The 20,508-nt window shown below is 46.4% G+C and overlaps 2 protein-coding genes across 2 annotated transcripts in view; one reads left to right on the forward strand and one right to left on the reverse strand.

Moving 5' to 3' along the window:
* LOC119436345 (lysosomal alpha-mannosidase-like) overlaps positions 1 to 15,360 on the reverse strand; it is an 86,266-nt gene extending 70,906 nt beyond the window's left edge. The window contains exons 1-4 of the mRNA XM_037703164.2: positions 15,262 to 15,360; positions 13,775 to 13,925; positions 5,107 to 5,300; positions 570 to 675 (exon numbers count right to left, since the gene is read on the reverse strand). Coding sequence (XP_037559092.2) covers positions 570 to 675; positions 5,107 to 5,289 — 289 coding nt within the window. The 5' untranslated portion in view covers positions 5,290 to 5,300; positions 13,775 to 13,925; positions 15,262 to 15,360. The remainder of the gene's footprint in view (positions 1 to 569; positions 676 to 5,106; positions 5,301 to 13,774; positions 13,926 to 15,261) is intronic.
* LOC119436347 (uncharacterized) overlaps positions 1 to 20,508 on the forward strand; it is a 60,773-nt gene that overhangs the window by 29,486 nt on the left and 10,779 nt on the right. The gene's annotated exons all lie outside the window — the stretch shown is intronic.

Consider the following 20,508-nt stretch of genomic DNA (forward strand, 5'->3'; position numbering starts at 1 on the left):
TATACCTAACTGGACGCCGCGATTTGTCGCGCAAGTAATGCCTACATCTTGAGTTAATTTACCAGAACAGGCTAAATTGCGCTATATGATTCCTTTCTTTTTTTCTTTTTTTTATGTTGGAATTTAAAAAGAAATAATGCATGGCTTATGTTCGCATCCGTCAGCTTAATAGCATACAGTAATGAACCGTTTGAATACCTAGTTTGAGGAGGCCTGAACTAAGGGAATCATGCGCGCTACAAGTTACAAAGCATGGGTCCACCTTACTCTATTTAGAGATCTCCATTCAGTCTTTGAGAGTGAATATAAAACCTGGAGCATGCAAGCCCTTACTCTATGACTTCCTTTTTATTGTTCTAATGCCCCAAGAAAGACTGTTTAAACTATATGATTTGCATCCCCCTGCCCAAGTTATACATCTCCGGTAATAATCATGTCCCATTTTACCCCTGATGACAACAGCCGCTCAGAGCCGCGATGTATTAATAACGAGCTTCGTTTCCTACGCAACTTTGCAAAGTACGTGTGGACTGAGGCCGACCAGGATGGAGAAGCTTACGGGTACGCACCGATGTTCCTGTCGGTGTTCCAGACAAACTCCAGCGAGCGTTGCCTGCGGCGGTACTCCTTGTCGGCCACGTGCACGCGGCCCAAGAAGATTGCGTCGAAGCCCATCTGCGTAAAGGCGCGCACTATATCACTGTAAGCATACGTGCCAACATGCGAAACATGCACAAAAGACAGCCATGCCAAAGTCATCACTTCTTATGTGCCATACCAGAGTCCTTTATTACTCTATTTATTCGAAAAAGTATCACATGACTCTGGTCATTCATCATCATCAGCCTATATTTATGTCCACTGCAGGACGAAGGCCTCTCCCTGCGATCTCCAATTACCCCTGTCTTGCGCTAGCGTATTCCAACTTGCGCCTGCGAATTTCCTAACCTCATCATCCCACCTGACTTTCTGCCGTCCTCGACTGCGCTTCCCTTCTCTTGGTATCCATTCTGTAACCCTAATGGTCCACCGATTATCCATCCTTCGCATTACATGGCCTGCCCAGCTCCATTTCTTCCGCTTAATGTCAACTAGAATATCGTCTACCCCCGTTTGTTCTCTGATCCACACCGCTCTCTTCCTGTCTCTTAACGTTACTCCTAAGATTTTTCGTTCCATTGCTCTTTGTGCGGTCCTTAACTTGTTCTCGAGCTTCTTTGTTAACCTCCAAGTTTCTGCCCCATATGTTAGCACCGGTAGAATGCAATGATTGTACACTTTTCTTTTCAACGACAGTGGTAAGCTCCCAGTCAGGATTTGGCATTGCCTGCCGTATGCACTCCAACCTAATTTTATTCTTCTGTAAATTTCTTTCTCATGATCAGGGTCCCCTGTGAGTAATTGACCTAGATAAACATATTCCTTTACAGATTCTAGAGGCTGACTGGCGTATGACTCTGGTCATACGTTGCTAATATGAGGTCTTAGTTCCCCCCCCCCCCCCCCCCCCCCCCCATGCAGGTCCCAGTACCTGAAAACCTCGCCTTACATAGCAAAACGACGAGCCATTCGCGACGTTTCTTCGCTGCCAGGTTTGAGTAAATTGACGCAACATTTGGTATTCGTGACATTCTAGCCGTCACAAGCAATTTGACAACTTGAGCAGTGTATAGTGCCGCGTTGTGTGTCTGTTGTTGTACGGAGTGCGTACAACAACGCCATGTAGAGCTCTAGGCCAGCGGCGGATATGTTTAGCATTGCATAGGTGTGCGAAAGGCTTGTGCCAATAGCATGAGGAAGCTCGTAATGGGCGTCGAGTGAAGCAGCCTTGACTGACTAAGCTTAACAAACTTGAAGGTATGATTATGGTGCTCGGTGGAATCAACGCACGTTTGTCACGGAAGAAGGCATTTGTGGTAGCTCCATTTTACCCCAAGCCGCACCCCCGCAGGAATTGTAGAAACCAAAGCAACATGTGCTTACTCGAAGCGGCTCTGCGCACGACGCCTTTCTAGCGGTTTCACAACGCCGAACGCAAGTGAACAGTTGATTCGACCACGACAAACACATGTATTTGTTTCCCAATGCCGATTGAGCGCGTCTTCCGCCTTCGTCACCCATTTTCATGTATTTGCAGCCAGTATAGGGGCCTTGTGTGGAGACCACATAGTCATGCTGTACGGTCCTGGTAAAATTTTAGGTCCTGTAAATTTTCACTGATGCATACTTACCACTGCGGCAGCCCCTACGAAGCGCTCTACGAACAGCTTTCTGAATACGGACCCTTACTTTTAATGTCTGCGATCTTTTGATATCATTTCAGATACCATGTGGTAGGCGTAGGTGGGTATAATTGCGAAATGGTGTGGGAAAAAATGTGTGAATACTGATGCGCTAAGTTTAAACATAAAATATTCGCACAGAAAAGAACGGCTTGCGTATAGTAATGCCATGTCGCTTATTTTCATTTGTATACCTTTATTCGGATGCGCTGTAAGCAATACGTATTTGCGGAAGATGGAGAAAAAATGACTGCGGCTTAGCTAAGCTAACCTTGGATATGCAAAGCGAAAGCTTGGTTTAGCCTGGTTAAGTTTGGTTTCATTTGGTTAACCTTTGATTTAGTTGTAATTATTATACTTAGTTATACACTCATGGTTAAGGCAGGTATAAATTATAAGCCGACAAGTCCAAGCGTTTTGCGAGCCTAATGGCTCGCTCTTCCTCAATCTCCGGCGCCAGCTTCGCGCGCTGCATTCCGAACCCTCGCTAGTGAAGCAGCTCGCCGGGCGGTAATCGCGGGGTGGTCGGACGCCGCTTGCCGACGGCTCAAAGCCTCCCGCTCCCGCGCAACGTTCTGAGAAGATGGCCGGTCTCGCTCTCTTCCGTGGCCAAGCTCGCACTGACTAGGCGAGCGCAGCGCTCCTCTTAGCCAGGCGCGCGGCGAGTCACGTGGTCAGGCGGCGACCCAGCTGCGCAGAGCGCATGCGCCAAGCCGGTGGTGGCGGCAGCGGCTAGCGCACGCGGCGGCGGCGGAGCTCGGCGCGGCGAGTCACGTGATGCGTTGCGAAGGCTACGGCGCAGCTGCGGTCAAATGAAGGTCAAATTACTGGCGACGGCGAAACTCGGCTCGACTAGGTTAGTAAAGCCTTCGCTTTAAAAAGGAGAGAAGATACACTGCCTGACGCTAGAAGTGCCCATGGACAACACGACGGACACCGTATGGGAGAGTACTCCGGACTCATTTTGAAGCCAACCGTTCCTTGACGTGCACCGGAACGTCTGCACATGAAGGTTTTGGCAGTCCGCCCCTGGTCATCAATCAGGTCATGCTGAATACCCCAGTTCTCTTCAGATCACCGAAAACTGAGCAGCGTTGTGCTTGGTCATTCCTTGGGAGGGAGACCACCTGGGAGCGCACTCATGGCTTCCCTTCTGCCGTAGAACGATACGGCAGATGTCCCCATCCGCCTATATCCTTAGAGCCGACTTGCGCTGAAACCACACGCCGCACCGCAAACCTGCCTCGTGCGTGCGGAATAATGCACATGTCGCACACAGGCGCACAAATTTCGGCTGGCACTGCTTGTGCGGACCTAGTGTAAGCCGAAATCGTAGGCGACATGTGCAGATTTAAGTACAACCGCATACGTGCGGTCGTGCGGAATAATGCACATGTCGCACTGTCACGAGCTGAAGTAGAAGAAGAAAAAGGAGAAATAGAAAAAGGAAGAGGAAGAAGGCTGACGTGGCCTGGAAGGAGCGTGGTGGGAAATGGCAGAACACCGCTAGAAGAAAAGAAGGAAGAAGCCCGCTAGGAGACTGGGCGAAGATTGATTATTTATTAATTTCGAAAATTCCAATTAAATTGATTGAAATTTATTACCTTCCACCTTGATCTCCTTCCAAAATGCACACTAATTCCCTATAACATAAAATAAAATACGGCTCTAACATCAGTTAGTTTCATTGCATAATTTCAACCCATCTGTTTAACCGCCGACTTCTTGGCCAATCCCCCGTGGTGGGTATGCGCCATGGCATAGGAAGCAAGCAAGCAAGCAAGAAGGCGGTGAACCAATGACGTCGAGATCGAAGAGTTGAATAGGAGGAGGACACCAGTGGCCCTGCACCAGTCGGGCTTGATCCTCCACGCCCCGCGGCTGTGCACCGTGGTCGCCAGCAAAGGCTTGGTCCGAGGACAACGGCCCCGTCCTATGCTACGGGGATAACCTCACCGACGACATCGCTCGACAAGTCAGGCCGATTCTGTGGAGACAACCATCATCAGAGACGCCAGCATTCCACCGGGCCATGCGCAAGAAGCACATCAAAGCAGACATGTAAGCGCCACATCGCACGTGATTAGGACGTTTTAAGAAGGATACATCAAACTCAGTGTAACGATTCTTGCGGTTGTGTATAGGTTTGACGTGAACTTATCGGTGTGGTATATCATAAATGTGTTCTTTGTGTCTTTGTCCTGATTCATGTCTCGTGCAACGGTAACCGTGACACGCACACAGGCGCACAAATTTCGGCTGGCACTGCTTGTGGGGACCTAGTGTAAGCCGAAATTGTGGGCCACATGTACAGATTTAAGTACAACCGCATGCGTGCGGCATGCGTGCGGTTTGTGCGTAAGTCATCCATTAAAAAGCACTTTTTTTCTGCTGCTTTCTTAGGCAGCAGAATACAGCCGCCGCGACCGGGAATCAAACCGAGGCCCTCGCACGGGAGAACAGGGCCTCCTATTCACAAGCAAGATTTTACGCTATAACTGCTTGTAAAAGCAGCTGCCAGCCAGTCGTGGTGTTGGACATACTCTTAGTAAAGATGGACCGGATAATTCCGAAGAACACTTTTGAACTAAATGCATGTGAATTCGGCCCCGCAACGGGTTAAGGCCGATTTACTTTTACCCTGATGACTAATCGGTTTAACCTCCAACTTAAACGACAGTAGGTGTGCCCTAGAGCGCTATGCACAAGGTTTTTCCACTGACCGCAAAAGGCGCAACATATTGGGCTGAATTGTCGTACAGAGCGAACCAAGCCCAATGTGGAGACGTCCCCCAGCAACTTGAACTGCACATCCTGTGCACACCTGTGCGAATAGAGCGGCGTTCTCGCGCGAGTGTCCGTATGGGTCGACCTGCCAAGCGACGCGGGGCCGGCCGCACTCGCCGAAGGTGTCGTTGAGCCAGCGCAGCCCCATCGTCATCTGGTCGACGATCGCCGAGTAGTGAGTGGTCGCCTCGTCGCTCTGCACCCAGCCGCCACCCGCCATCTCCAGCTGCCCTGCATGTAGCACATGCAGCCCGTCACGGGCACTGATGCAGTGCAGAAGAATGCGACAGGCTGCGATAGACCACCAAATAGCGTTTGCAGATGATAGCCGACTATTATATATTGGTGCACTGGGAGCGTGAAACAATGACTGGAAACGTGCTGATGTAGTGTGCGTTATTTATTTATATATCCGGGAGGAGTACGAGCAGAGGGATACACACAGATAGATGCACGACAGCTGTTGCTTTTGTCGTCTTTGTTTGTTGTTTGATGATTCTTTTTTCCACGTGTGAACTATTGTGAACCCGCATTTGTACTAATCTTTGTTTTGACATTCCACTCCTGCTTGGGCCTATCAGGCCTGCAGTATTGTAAAATAAATAAATTTACATTGCCAGACATACAGAGTGTTTCCGCGAACACTTTCCAAAATTCTTAAGGGTTGCCTGTGGCAGATAGCACAATTCTAGCTCATGAGCTGCTCTACTCGAAGAGGCGGACATTACTTGCACAAGAAATTGAAATGATTAATAAAATAATTAACAAAAGTTCACTAATTAAATTTTTACCTAATGGCCTGATGGCCCATATTGCAATTTACAAACTGTAGCCGTGGAGTTCGCAAGGCGGATCCACTTGGAACGAATTCTCGGGATGACACCAGTTTCGAGATACTAATTCCCGAACTTTGCGGAGAATGCATTGGCGTTCCAGTTAGTTTCTTAACAAAACGTTGCTTTATGCATTGAAGCACAAAATTAACTGGAACGCCAATGCATTTCTGCACGAAGTTCGGGAATTAATATCTGGAAACTGGTGTCATCCCAAGAATTCGTTCCAAGTGGATCCGCCTTGCGAACTCCACGGCTACAGTTTGTAAATTGCAATATGGGCCATCAGGTCATTAGGTAAACATTTAATTAGTTGTAGCGAAGCGTTGGAACTCTGAAGTGGGTCGGCCGCTCCAGCGCCTTGAAGTGGGTCTCCTTCTCCAGTACCTTCTAGTGGGTCGTTTTCTTCGGCTCTAGAGCGCCGCTCGTGCTGAGAGTCCGTGCTGCGATTTTTGGACTGTCGCCCTTGCGCTACTTCAAGTGCCGTCCAATAAACAACCTTATAAATTGTTGGAGTATGCTGGACCCTCAAAACCACTCCGAAACCCCTTCGATGGCCCTGGAGCTTCAATCCCGTGCACTACCATCTGCCATGCCGTAAGACGCCTCCCAGCAAACGCCTCCTTCCGCACCACCCGCATGTCCCGGTTTCCCTCGTCAACGCGACCCACCTATCCTCACTGGCGCGGATGGCACGAACGTGGAGGACTGGCTCGCTATCTACGAGCGCGTGAGTCTACCCAACAAATGGGACGAGGTAGGAAAATTGAGCAACTTGGTCTTTTGTTTTACCTGGCGGGCAGGGGCGTAGCCAGGGGGGGGGGGGGGGGGGCGTGATGGGGCTTCAGCCCCCCCTTCCCCCCGAAATTTTTGCGTGCTGTCATGCACTGCCGACCAAAACAGCCACCGGCGCCGGGAATCATTCTGGATTTTGTCTACACTGTCTTTTTGACGCTCGAAAAGACATTTCAGCGCGAAAATTGCGAACTCGGGCTGGATTTCATGGCAACGCCCATGGACCTGGAGTTACATAACGTAAGGAGACCCAGCCGAGCACAAAGTTTCAAGGGCTTTTCGATAGCGAGCGGGCGCGTCGCGGCATCTCGCAACGACCCGGGAATCTGCGGAGCGCATGGATTTCAATTCCGAAACTTGATGGGTATAAAGTTCTCAAACTTTTCACGCGAAAGGTGCACTGACATTTCCAAAGGCGTGCTTCCGATTTTGAATTCTGGAATTTTATGGGTTTAATGTTCTTATAAACTGGGCCAACATGCGTTCACTGGAGCCCTCGTGTCCAAACCGTTCCAGAAATGGAAGCACGCGCTCGCAATCTTCCACACACACGAAAATATTAAATATCACCGTGACTGTCAGCTGGCATCTGATAATTTTCTCCAAACATTTTCAGGAAGTGCGCCCAATGGGATCGATCAGCTGGACCAGGGCAGGCAAAGTAAAATAAGAGAAAACAGAAGAAAGTTAACGGCCTATTAAATTTGAGACAGTTCTTTTTTGCGGGCGGCAAGGTCTGGCTCTCCGTAGCTATAGGGACACTGGTCTTATGGATTTAAGCAAAGCCCCCGCTGAAAATACTGGTATTTCCAGAGCGCTTCTTCGCATGCGAGCTGATTGTAGAGATACTTATCTGAAGAACCGATTTGGAAAGTTGCCCCTGTAATGCCTCGTATTTAAGCCCAGATGCACAAAACAAAATTATAGAAATTTGTGGCGAAATTATCAAAGAAAGCCGAGATGCAAAAGTGAACGCTGCAGGCTGCTTCTCCATACTTGCTGACGAAACGACGGATATTGCTGGAATCGAACAGCTTACTGTTTGTACAAGGTATACCTAAACAAATATGTCAACGATTTCGAAGAAGTGTTTTTAGGTTTTAGCACAGGAATAGATGCCCTCTGTCATTGAGACTGCAGGTTATATGTTCATGTGTACAAACTGCTGCAGATTCTAGTCATCCTTCCGGGGTCACTGCCAGCGCAGAGAGATTCTCAGACATGAGATTACTAAAAAACTACTTGCGCTCTACAATGTCTGAGGAACGCATGGTTATGCTGGCGCTTCTACACGCCCACAGAGACGTCGCCATCAACGTGTCCGAAGTTATTGAACGCTTCGCTAAACTTCCCCGCCGAGTGAAGTTTATCGTTTAGATATAGCGAAACAGCAAAAATTAATGCATGGAAAAATATATGTTCCTTCACGTTCCTATATAATCATCGTAACTATGCTAACGTATGACTGTTCATTAGCTTTTAAAACCACGGAAAGTGTTCACCATTTATTGTAACAGTTAGCATCATGATCAAAATTATCATGCGAATACAAAAATTACGAGGACATCAATAACCAATTTTGACTGATTGAAAGCCCGACCCACGCGGCGTTTCCCAAAAACGCATTCGGATGTTGGCTAAATCAACTTGTCGCATCATCTGTGGCTTTCGTTTGTCCTTTTCTTTCCTTTTTAGCTACATGCTTTTACTTCTTTTTTGAAACGAAGCAATACCTTTAATTTTGGGTGCAGAATAATTGTTGCCGCTGCGCAGGCAGTTAAAATACGCATTTTCGTATTGATTTCTGCATTCTTTTTCTATTATTCTAGCCACATGGTGCTGTCGCGACCGCAGCATGGCCCAAATGCATATCACGATTTGTGCGATCATAGTTTTGTTCTTACCTGGATCGTCTATCTTTGTACTCGTATGCGTGAAGTTTACTATATCTGTGACTGCAAAACATGTTTATTTGTCTTGTTTGACGCATTATATACAGTGACGTTTCCTTAGATACGTAGATTTATTGCAGACTTATACGTATATTTAAATATCTCGTTGCGAGGTTTTGTGTATACAAGCAGTGAACTTGGTTTCACGCGACACTTTCTTGCCGCTTATCATCGTTTTTGTCTATTCCATTATATATTCGCATTTCTAATGTATATTTTGCGCAACTTCAGCTTTTTATATGTACTCACTGTTGCAACTATAATTTCGGTGCGATTATTCACAATATACGACCAGTAACAGCTGCTCCTGCGCAATCCATTGCAACGAAGGACAGCGTCATTGAGGTTTTCCCCTGGCCGTTGCATATGTACAAAAATGTAAACAAGGTTGTTGAATGACAAAGATTCATCAAAATATTTGTCCTCAACTTGTTCATTTTATGGCCTTTACGTTTTTCATATCAGCTGCATGCACTGCTTTGCTTGTTTCGAACTGATATAGTTCTAAAGATCGCGTGATATTTTCTTTACTTAATTAATAGACAAAAAACGCGGAAGAATTGTTGTCAGTCATTTGTGCCACAATTTTTGGGACATACGAATATATTCTTTTATGAAAAAAAAATACATATTTTACTTGACAGGGCGTAGCGTTCAATAATTCATTTGCAGCGTCTAATATACAATGACAATTGCAATGCAGTTATGATTCATGTATTTGATGCCTCGGCAACTTCTATAAGGATGATGCCGCGCTGCAACTTGAGCCCCCCCCCCCCCCCCCCCCCCGAACAAAATTTCTGGCTACGCCACTGCTGGCGGGAGCAGCAAGTCTGTGGTATAACAACCACGAATCCGATTTCCCGACCTGGTCCGCTTTCAAGACTGCCATTATCGACGTGTTTGGCCGCCCTGCTGTTCGTAAGCTGCAAGCTGAACAGCGTTTGCGCGAACGCGCTCAGCAGGCCGGGGAATCTTTCACAAGTTACATAGAGGACATTCTGGACATGTGCAAGAAAACCAACGCGACCATGTCCGAGCTGGATAAGATCAAAAATGTCATGAAAGGCATCGACGACGACGCCTTCACCATGATCCTCGCCAAAAATCCTCGCACGGCGGCAGAGATAATAACGCTGTGCCAGAGTTATATATGAGGAGCTACGCCGGCAGCGGTCGTTGATCGGCCGCCAGAACGGGACGCATTGTTAATTTTTGTTAATTATTTTATTAATCATTTCAATTTCTTGTGCAAGTAACGTCCGCCTCTTCGAGTAGACCAGCTCATTAACTTGAATTGGGCTATCTGTCACAGGCAACCTTAAATAAATTTTGAAAGTGTTCGCTGAAACACCTTGTATACATTCCGCACCATGTCGACCTCCATATCATCATCATCATTAGCCTATATTTAAGACCACTGCAGGACAAAGGCCTCTCCCTGTGATCTCCAATTATCCCTGTCTTGAGCTAGCTGCTTCCAATTTGCACCTGCGAATTTTCTAACTTCATCACTCACCTAGTTTACGGCCGTCCTCGACTGCGCTTCCCTTCTCTTGGTATCCATTCTGTAACCCTAATGGTCCACCGGTTATCCATCCTACGCATTAGATGGCCGGCCCAGCTCCATTTCTTCCGCTTAATGTCAACTAGAATATCGTCTACCCCCGTTTGCTCTCTGATCTACACCGCTCTCTTCCTGTCTCTTAACATTAGGCCTAACATTTTTCGTTCCATCGCTCTTTTTGTGGTCCTCAACTTGTTCTCGAGCTTCTTTGTTAACCTCCAAGTTTCTGCCCCATATGTTAGCATTGGGGTAGAATGCAATGATTGTACACTTTTCTCTTCAACGACAGTGGTAAGCTCTCACTCAGGATTTGACAATGCCTGCCGTATGCACGCCAACCCAATTTTATTCTTCTGTAAATTTCCTTCTCACGATCAGGGTCCCCTGCGAGTAATTGACCTAGATAAACGTACTCCTGTACAGACACTAGAGGCTGGCTGGAGATCCTAAATTCCTGTTCCCTTGCCAGGCTATTGAACATTATCTTTGTCTTCTGCATATTAATCTTCAACCCCACTCTTACACTTTCTCGGTTAAGGTCCTCAATCATTTGTTGTAATTCATCCCCATTGTTGCTGAATAGGACAATGTCATCTGCAAACCGAAGGTTGCTGAGATATTCGCCGTTTATCCTCACTCCTAAGTCTTAATTCCCAGTCTAAGAGCTTGAATACTTCTTCTAAGCATGCAGTGAATAGCATTGGAGAGATTGTGTCTCTTTGCTTGACCCCTTTCTTGATAGGTATCTTTCTACTTTTCTTGTGGAGAACCAAGGTAGCTGTGGAATCCTTGTAGATGTTTGCTAAGATATTCACATATGCCTCCTGTACTGCTTGATTACGCAATGCCTCTATGACTGCTGGTATCTCTACGGAATCAAATGCCTTTTCATAATCTATGAAAGCCATATAGAGATATTGATTGTACTCCGCAGATTTCTCGATTACCTGATTGATGACATGGATGTGATTCATTGTAGAGTATCCCTTCCTGAAGCCAGCCTGTTTTCTTGGTTGATTGAAGTCAAGTGTTGCCCTAATTCTATTGGAAATTATCTTGGTGAATATTTTATACAGTACTGAAAGCAAGCTAATGGGCCTATAATTTTTCAATTCTCTAACGTCTCCCTTCTTATGGATTAGTATAATGTTGGCATCCTTTCAGTTCTCTGGTACACTTGAAGTCGTGAGGCATTGCGTATGAAATGCCGCAAGCTTTTCAAGCATGAGATCTCCTTTGTCTTTTATTAAATCGACATTATTCCATCTTCTTCAGCAGCTTTTCCACGGGTCATGTCTTGTAAAGTCCTTCTAACTTCATCGCTAGTTATAGAAGGAGCCTCTGTATCATGCTCATCACTACTTCGAATGAAAGTAGCTTGGCTGCTCTGGGAACTGTACAGGTCAGTATAGAATTCTTCCACTGCTTTTACTATCTCATCAAAATTGCTGATGATATTACCCTGCTTATCTCTCAGTGCATACATATTTTCTTGTCCTATGCCAAGTTTTCTTCTCACTGATTTCATGCTGTGTCCATATTTTACGGCTTCCTCAATCTTTCCCACGTTATAATTTCGAATATCCCTTACTTTCTTCTTGTTGATCAGTTTTGACAGTTCAGCGATTTCTATCTGATCTCTTGAGTTTGACACTTTCATGCTTTGTCGTTTCTTTATTAGGTCCTTTGTTATTTGGGAGAGCTTACCTACTGGTTGCCTTGGTGCCTTACCTCCCACTTCATATACCGCCATACGTATAATGCAGCGTATATCTTCGACCAGTTGCCGTTCAGGGAGGTTCCGCTTAATTTGTTCGCGCAATGGCCGGCGCGGCATAACCAACACGTTAATGTCATCATAGGTAGCGGTGAGGGACGGCGGCGCGTGCATGTATAATTAATGCACGAGTTACGCATTGTCTCGTTTTGGCTCCCCTTTAGTCACTCACTGGTCGGTGTTTACTAGGGCGTCCCATATACTGCTTGCTATCCCCCTTTTAGTACAGGCTTAGGCATTGTGGGTCTAGGTTTAACGTCTCCATTCTACTTATGGCGTATGGGGAACGGCGAATAAAGTATACGGGTTCGTAGAAAGTCTTGCGCCGGCGCGCCTTTTGTTATCGCGGACAACGGGTCGTCTGTCAGTGTACTCCGGATGGCAGCTATCAACTGCGCGCACAGGTAGGCTTAAATTGCGCATTCTCGCTCTGTATTGGGAAAGGGGTTTCCGACCTTCACATACCATTTTTCGACCGACCTACCATATAATGCTACGCATTAAAAGAAAAAAGAAGGAAGCACAAAGTTTAAACACGTGCTTTGCGGTCACGCATGCAACCGGATGGGGAAGGCGTGTATAACGCGGCAGTTGTGGCCTCAAGTCGGAACGTCGACCAGCTAAAAAAACCAAACTGGGAGATTGCACAGCCGCTTTGTCGAACTACTCAAAACATCACCCCATAATAAATTGTCTGCTGGCTTAGTCGGTATAAAGCATCGTAATGTTGCTAGCTCTAAACGACCTGGGGCAACAAAACACACACACACACACACACACACACACACACACACACACACACACACACACACACACACACACACACACACACACACACACACACACACACACACACACACACACACACACACACACACACACACACACACACACACACACACACACACACACACACACACACACACACACACACACACACACACACACACACACACACACACACACACACACACACACACACACACACACACACACACACACACACACACACACACACACACACACACACACACACACACACACACACACACACACACACACACACACACACACACACACACACACACACACACACACACACACACACACACACACACACACACACACACACACACACACACACACACACACACACACACACACACACACACACACACACACACACACACACACACACACACACACACACACACACACACACACACACACACACAAAGGAATGTTCATGACGCAACTCCTTCTGGACAAAACATTTCTTTGTGGTTCTCCACCTCTGTCTCTGTGCGATTTTGCTTCATCACCCTCATCAAGCCCCCTTATCATCCATAGTGTTGAGAAAATGCCCGTCTAAAATATATAATGCACCAAGGCGTTAAAACTGCAGCCGAACTTTATATTTGGTAGCACATTTTCATTATTATTCCCTTCAATGTGGCAACTTTAGCCGGGAACAGGTTTTTTTTTTTTTTTTCACTAATCCTAGAGACAAAACACACGGAAAAATTAGCCACGCTTAAATGAAAGCGATAGTCCCATTCTTTATCGCATCACGGTAATTACAATGCGACCGTGCATGCTTACATGTGGCGCATTCCCCTTCGTCAGAAACAAGCTGGAACCTGTTTCTGGCGATTTGGTTTCCGCCGGTCGCACCAATACGATTCGCCTTCGTAGCACATTACCGCCGTTTACATGGACGCGATGCGCAAGAAATGCGACGCGTCACTTGTCGCATTCGTGTAAACGATGCTGTGGCCAACCTTGTTGGATGAGCTTGCGGACGCTGTTTCGTCGTGGCGGCAGCTGGTCTTGCCACCATCGCTCGAAGAACGCCGTCTCGGCCGACACGTACTTCCGGTCGCGGACTCTTGTGCAGTGCCGCCGTCACGGAGCTGTAGATCTCCTGCACGTCTGTCCCAAAAATGTCCCGAGGGATCTGTTCCTGCAGCTCACTGCCATATACTAACAGTCGCAAGCGTGCAGGCAGTCTACCAGCCTCATTCTAGCTGTTCTATAGCTATTCAGGCTCTCTGTTTATCACTTCGGTGAGAATTAACATCACCTAAAGTATGGCGTGCATGCTACGGCACCTAAAGTCGTAGGTACGGCGTATATATAGCGAATGGTTCACAAATTTACCAGCCTCGTTACTCTAAAAGAGCAAACGTACAGCTTTCTTGGTTGTTAGATGAGAATTCCAAAAAGTAACCAGGAATCTTTAAACGAATAAAAGACTGGAGTAACCTGTGTCATACAGTGTCAACACATTGCCACAACCGGTGGTATTATTCCTTCCATGTAGACCCTCGCTTTCAGTTCGTTTATTGCGATAGCAATTATATGGACACTCCAGGCGCATTTCTGCCGTCGGCGTCGCCGTCGCCGTGAGGTTCCGTATAAAGTCCAAGGGCGATAAAATCGTCGCCGCGCGCTGTATACTGTATGTGCAAGTGAATGCGTGCGAGGGTGCGATCGCACCTTTATCTCGCGCACGCAAGGAGGGAAAGCGGGAAGGAAGCGCTCGGTCTTCCGTCGCACGCAACGCTCGGGGGGAGGGTAGTGAGAGGGGGGAGGGGGCGAGTTCTGCTCCGGGCGGCCCGGGCGGGCGGGCCGCTGTTATCTTGAAAGCCATCTGCGTCGCGGACACAGTACGCCGGGCGCTGTTTTCGCGGCTTAGTAGTTGGCGTTGATGCCAGACGCAGCACAAAGGTTAATTCGCTCGCTGCTGCTGCCGCGCTTCCACACTCCAGTGTTTTGACAGCGAGTTTCCGCGGTCATCGAGCGAGATGTGTTCATGTTTGCTTGTGCGTGCGGGACACCATGCTTGTTTATTTAGTTAGGAAGGGAATATTTACAACTTTATACGGCCGATAAATCTACTATCCTTACTTCGTATAGCTGTCTACTAATTTGCTATCGCAATCGATGCTTCGCCTTTCGGGCGAAACTGCAACTTTTTTTAAACTATTTCTGTGCCGGCTCCTGTGATTCTTCGCTTCACTGATATATATACCGCGGTCTGCTCCAGACCACCGAGTTGCACTTTGCTCCTCGAAGAGATAAAGTATAGGACATGTGTCGAGTGAATTTCTGAACAACACTTTGCACTGTGGTGAACGCGGTTTAAATCATGGATCCGGGACCTCAAAAAGGTGCGATGTAATGCTAACGCACTTCCATCGCATTTGCCGCTAAATCGCCACTGAATCATTTTTTGTTTAAGCGTGCGGCGACCCGCTTTGCTCACATTCGTTGTAGATGACATCCGGCGTCTCGGTCCAGCCAACGTCGTTGTGGCTGTGGCACACTATGTGGACATTCAGCATATCCGGCCGTCCCACGAAGCAGTTCTGCGTGCAGTAAGTGAGGCGCAAACGAGCACGTCAAGGCCATAAATTGTGGCTCCCGTGCAGACATGGGAAAACGAGCTGGCTTCTTATGTTCCCCCAGGCATCGCTGTAATTCTGCTCGTTTTGGCCAGTGCTTTCTGTTTATTGTGTCTCTTTTTTGCAGAACACATGTATCTTACATGAATAATACGCGCTGTTGAGCTAGCTGGGGCTTAATTAATGCCTAAAACTAAACCGAAAAGAACACGGACAAATACGACAGGACAAGCGCTATGCCAACATCTATTATGGAAACGTTGACGTAGTACACAAATAAAAAAAAATGCATCGTTAGAACAGACCTGTATACTGACAAACCTATATAAGTGAGAAGAGTTCTAGATGGCAGGGGTTTTATGCCGGCCCGGAATGTATATACAAAATACAAAAGCAAACAGTGACGACTAAAGGTGAAAAATGAAAATGATGGGCCTGTGTGAGTATTTACAGCTCGCGCTGGAGAGGGGAGAGGGCACAAGAAGATACATACGAATAAAACAACAGACAATTTTCACATACACAAGCATGCGTATACGCTTTTGGTACTAAAGGACGTATTCCTTGTGTTTTCCAAGCTCTTGAGTTTATTTGTGACGTTTTAAGGTGTAATTGACAAAAAATATTAATTTTTGCACCCCAGTGGCACAAAATCACACCTAGCCAGAGGAGCAAGGCATGCTGCAACGGCGAGCATGGACGAGTGCTTCAAACCATATAAAAATGGCGCCAAGGGCCGCGGCCCCTAAAAAGACGTGCGTTGCGTTTACACGCCGCCTTAGCTGTTTTAGTCGATGTATTTGTTTTCTTTATTAAATAACGGGATTTTATATGCAAGATTTATTCGATATATCACGTGTTCGATAGTTGTCACTGCAAATTTTCCCAGTAAGGGAGCTGCTGTAGTGTATTGCGTCAGCGTGGCTGCATTGTGAATGTTCGTCCAAATTCACCCGTGTATTTCTATATGTTGTTGTGTCCCCACGGTGTGTGCGTGTGTGTGGGGGGCGATCATCATTGTCCCCGAATACGAAGTGGACAGTGATGAAAGCGAAGCAGGAAGGGCTCTTTTGAGCGCAATTTGCATCAGACCAGACAGACACCTTCAGTGAGATATCGCTCCCACCGGCCTTGCCCGCCTTGATAAGCCGCGGGTAGAGGCCACGCTGTGCAGCTACACATAGAGTAAAGAACGATCAAGAAAGCAAACTCAAGAAATGCGTTGGGATGAATAAAAAAGAAGGCGTGAAATGGTGTGCAATCTGGTGGAACCTTCCTAACCCTTGTAGTAAGTGCAGACACATATGAAACGACTTTTTTTTTTCTTTTCTCGAAATTACGTTTCTTTCTTTCTTATTTTTTTTATTTGATGTATTCTTATTATAAAACTGCTCATCAGATTGTGGTGAAACTTCTACAGCTTGAAGTACATTGTGCATGATGTTATAGTAGCAACCTAATTTTATCAAGTTCCGTTTAAAGACAGTTATGTGCGGTACGTATACCTGCCAATTTAAATGGTTATCATGTCCTTGGTTCTTGAGAAAAGGTAGGTTTTAGCCAGAAACTCTGGTCAAAATGTAGCTCATAATTGCAGCAACTGGTGCAGCTGCTGCGGCTGAAGAGCTGCAGCAGCTCTTTACTACAACATTTCGCATTAACATATACAGCATTGTTTAATATAGAAAGCGGCAACCAGAGTCACCCATTTATTTATTTCCATCTTTATTTATTGATGCGAAAGCAGCAAATTGAGCGAAAATGCCGGCGTCCTATCGTCTGGACAAGCGAAAAACGGCATCTAAATTTAACCCATTGGATGCGACGCCACGTCACGAGCGCGCCTCGACGGAGCAGAGCGGGAGAAAGGGAACACCTGCTGCCGCCGTAGCGCGCCAGATGTTGCGTGAGGAGAGAGGGCATTGCCGCGACGCCCGCGCCTCGCTCTCGGAAGCCTGCGTTACCCGCGCGTCTCTTGTCCGCGCAAGCTCTCACCGCGGTTCCGTAAGGCCACCTCAAAGCGCATCAAGCCGGCAAGCGTCTCAACGCGCTCGCTTGCCCGCGAGGAGTTCATAACCCGAAGGGCCGCTCAGCGGCGTTCAATTAGACATTGATGCTTTCGCATTCACAACTCATAAGAAGTGCTCAGGTGTCATCAGATTTATTTATTCATTTATTCCAGACATGTAAATACAATGAAATGCATAATGCCGCTTGGATATATCACATGGCTGCAGGAGATGGCGAAAAAAGTCGCGGTTATGCAGCTTGACATTGCTCCCATCCTTTAAATTAAATCGACAGTGGCGAAAGACTCGTAGAATAACCAACCAAACAGAGCGCCATTCATTATCCAAAATAATGATTACAAATATATGCAAGTCCTAAGATTAAACGAAAGTAATAGAACGAGTGTCTTAACAAAAAGAAAAGCACAGCACTGTGCGGAAAACACTAGTACAAGGAAAGTGTGTCACAGAAACATTTTCTTATTGTCCCTATATGAAATAATCTTTATTGGTAATTCAGTTAAATTAAACTTGTTTAGAGTTGGGGGCAGTAGCGCACCCAGAATCTGTGCCGGGGGGTTGACAGTTTGCCAATACCATTTACACAGCACTAATTTCAATTTATTCACGGTAAATTGTCAGAAAATGCGCTTTTTGCGAGTGTGCAGACGATTGTGCGTCTTACATCTTAGTTACAGTACTCAAATGCGCAAGGAAAGAAAAAGGGTGAAACGAAAGGGGGGGGGGAGGGGTTAAGTCGGCCTCAGGGGGGGGGAGGGGGGTTACAACCCCCGAACCCCCCCCCCCCCCGTCGGTGCGCCACTGGTTGGGGGCAACACATAATTTAGGGCTTGGCGAGCTTAATTAGTCCGCGGACGTGATACATGCCAATACTCATGATGTCGCGCTTTATAATGTATAGAATTTACTTCAAGGGTTCGCGTTTTCGAATAAGAATGCAATTCAGTGATGTATTTACATCTTATGTAACTGAAGAAGACGCATTTCATGACAGCACTTAATTTTTATGACACTGAAGCTTTTGTATTGTGGTTCAGAGGATGACAAGAACGGTATTTTAGCTATTGCTCCGAACGCACGTTTTGCAATATTGCTAGCCTATTAACATTTGTGGAAGTAGTATTTGCGCGAACTAAATGACAGTAGTTTATGTTTGATTCAAAAAGAGCCTGATATATTAATAGCTTAGTTTGTTTGGGCGACATATACTGCAATTTCCTCAAGATACCTACAGCTCAACCGAACCCGGTTTCTAGATCCACAATGCGCATATCGCATAGCAGGAAATCGTTAAAGACCTCCAGCGTTTTTACGTCCTTAATTATTTCTAGTCTTCTGTAGACAGAGTGTAACCGGAGTGTCCATCGAGAAGATAGAATTATTTGCCCTAAATAACATATCTTCTGTTTTGTTTGAGTCTATCTGTATATAGTACATTTCTCTGGAACCATATTTGAAATTTTTCTAACACCCGATTACACATTTGCAAAAATTTGTCAACGTCGGATCCCGAAAGAAATAAGCTCACGCCATCTATACTTAAATGACATGTTCTACCTCGCTGTTTATAGTATCGTTTGCCTTGTGTCATGACTTTCATCAACGGATGGCATATGAAATTACGCATACTCATCACCAAGTCTTCAAAAACAGCCATGACATTATATGTCTGTGGCTGCCGAGCCACTGCGGAATTGCTGGCAACGCCAGCGCAAATGAAACAGTGCGCATGGCTCACCAGCAAGAACGGCGCGTACACCAATACTGGTGTCGAGAACTGATGCAGCGCGGTGGCATCTTTACTCACTTGCAAGTAGCATTACACTTCGTCATTGAAATTCGCCGGATTTTACCAACTCACGATAAAATTCACTAAATCCTGGCATGCAGCTTTGCCTAGCCACCCGGGACGCCGTGAAAAAAAACTTTAGTGGGCCGCCTGGTATTGGTCACGGCATTCACGAACGCTGATTCATTCCTCATCGGAATGGCCAACAGCGCAGTATGCATCTCTTCCGTATGTGACGAGACTATGGAACACATTCTGTGCCACTGTCCAACCTATACTATAATCTCGACGACATGTTCTGCGTATGAGTCTTAGCCGCTTAGACGAGACACAGTTCTCGGAAGCTCAGACCCTGGGACTCTGGCCCTAGCCCTCAGTATGCACAAGGCCCCCAAAGCCCTAATGCGTTTTTTAAGGACAACCGGATTTGACGAGCGCTTCCGGGTGAACATTCATCGTGGACACCCACCGTGGTTGTTGCTTAATGGCTTTGGTGTTGCGCAGCTAAACACGAGGTCGCGGGACCAAATCCCGGCTGCGGCGGCCGTATTTCGATGGAGGCGAAATGCAAAAACGCCCGTGCACCGTGCAGTTTGTGCGCTTTAAAGAAACCCAGGTGGTCAAAATTAATCCGGAGCCCTCCACTACGGCGTGCCTCATAATCAGATCGTGGTTTTGGCACGTAATACCCCAGAATTTTTTTTTTGACATTGATCGTGAGTGAACATTCATCTGCGTATGCGCGCACAACGCTTTCCCTCTTATCTTTCTTTCCCCTTCCCCACGTGTATAACCACGGGCAGATAACCGGGCGAGACCGTGATTCACCTCCCCGCGTATAAATTATGTAATATATATATATATATATATATATATATATATAGTGAACGAGAAGAACGGAAACCGAGGTGCCCAATTTTTATTAGTCATATCATAAGAAGCCGACAAAGACACCAAGGGCACAATAGGGGAAATTACTTATATTTTGAATTACGTGTACTTGGTAATTGAATTCAAGAAATGACAAATTAAGGGAAAATGAAAATGGACCCACTTTCATTTTTCGTTAATTTGTCATTTCTTTAATTCAATTACCAAGTACAAGTAATTTCCCATATTGTGTCCTTGGTGTCTTTGTCGGCTTCTTATGATACGACTACCAGGGTGTTTCAGCGAGCACGTTCAAAAAATTTTTAATGTTGGCGCTGTGGCAGATAGCATAAAATTCTAGTCGATGAGCTGGTCTACTCGAAGAGGCAAACATTACTTGCACAAAAAATTGAAATGCA

This window comes from Dermacentor silvarum, chromosome 1 (genome assembly GCF_013339745.2).
Source record: "Dermacentor silvarum isolate Dsil-2018 chromosome 1, BIME_Dsil_1.4, whole genome shotgun sequence".
Lineage (NCBI taxonomy): Eukaryota > Metazoa > Arthropoda > Arachnida > Ixodida > Ixodidae > Dermacentor > Dermacentor silvarum.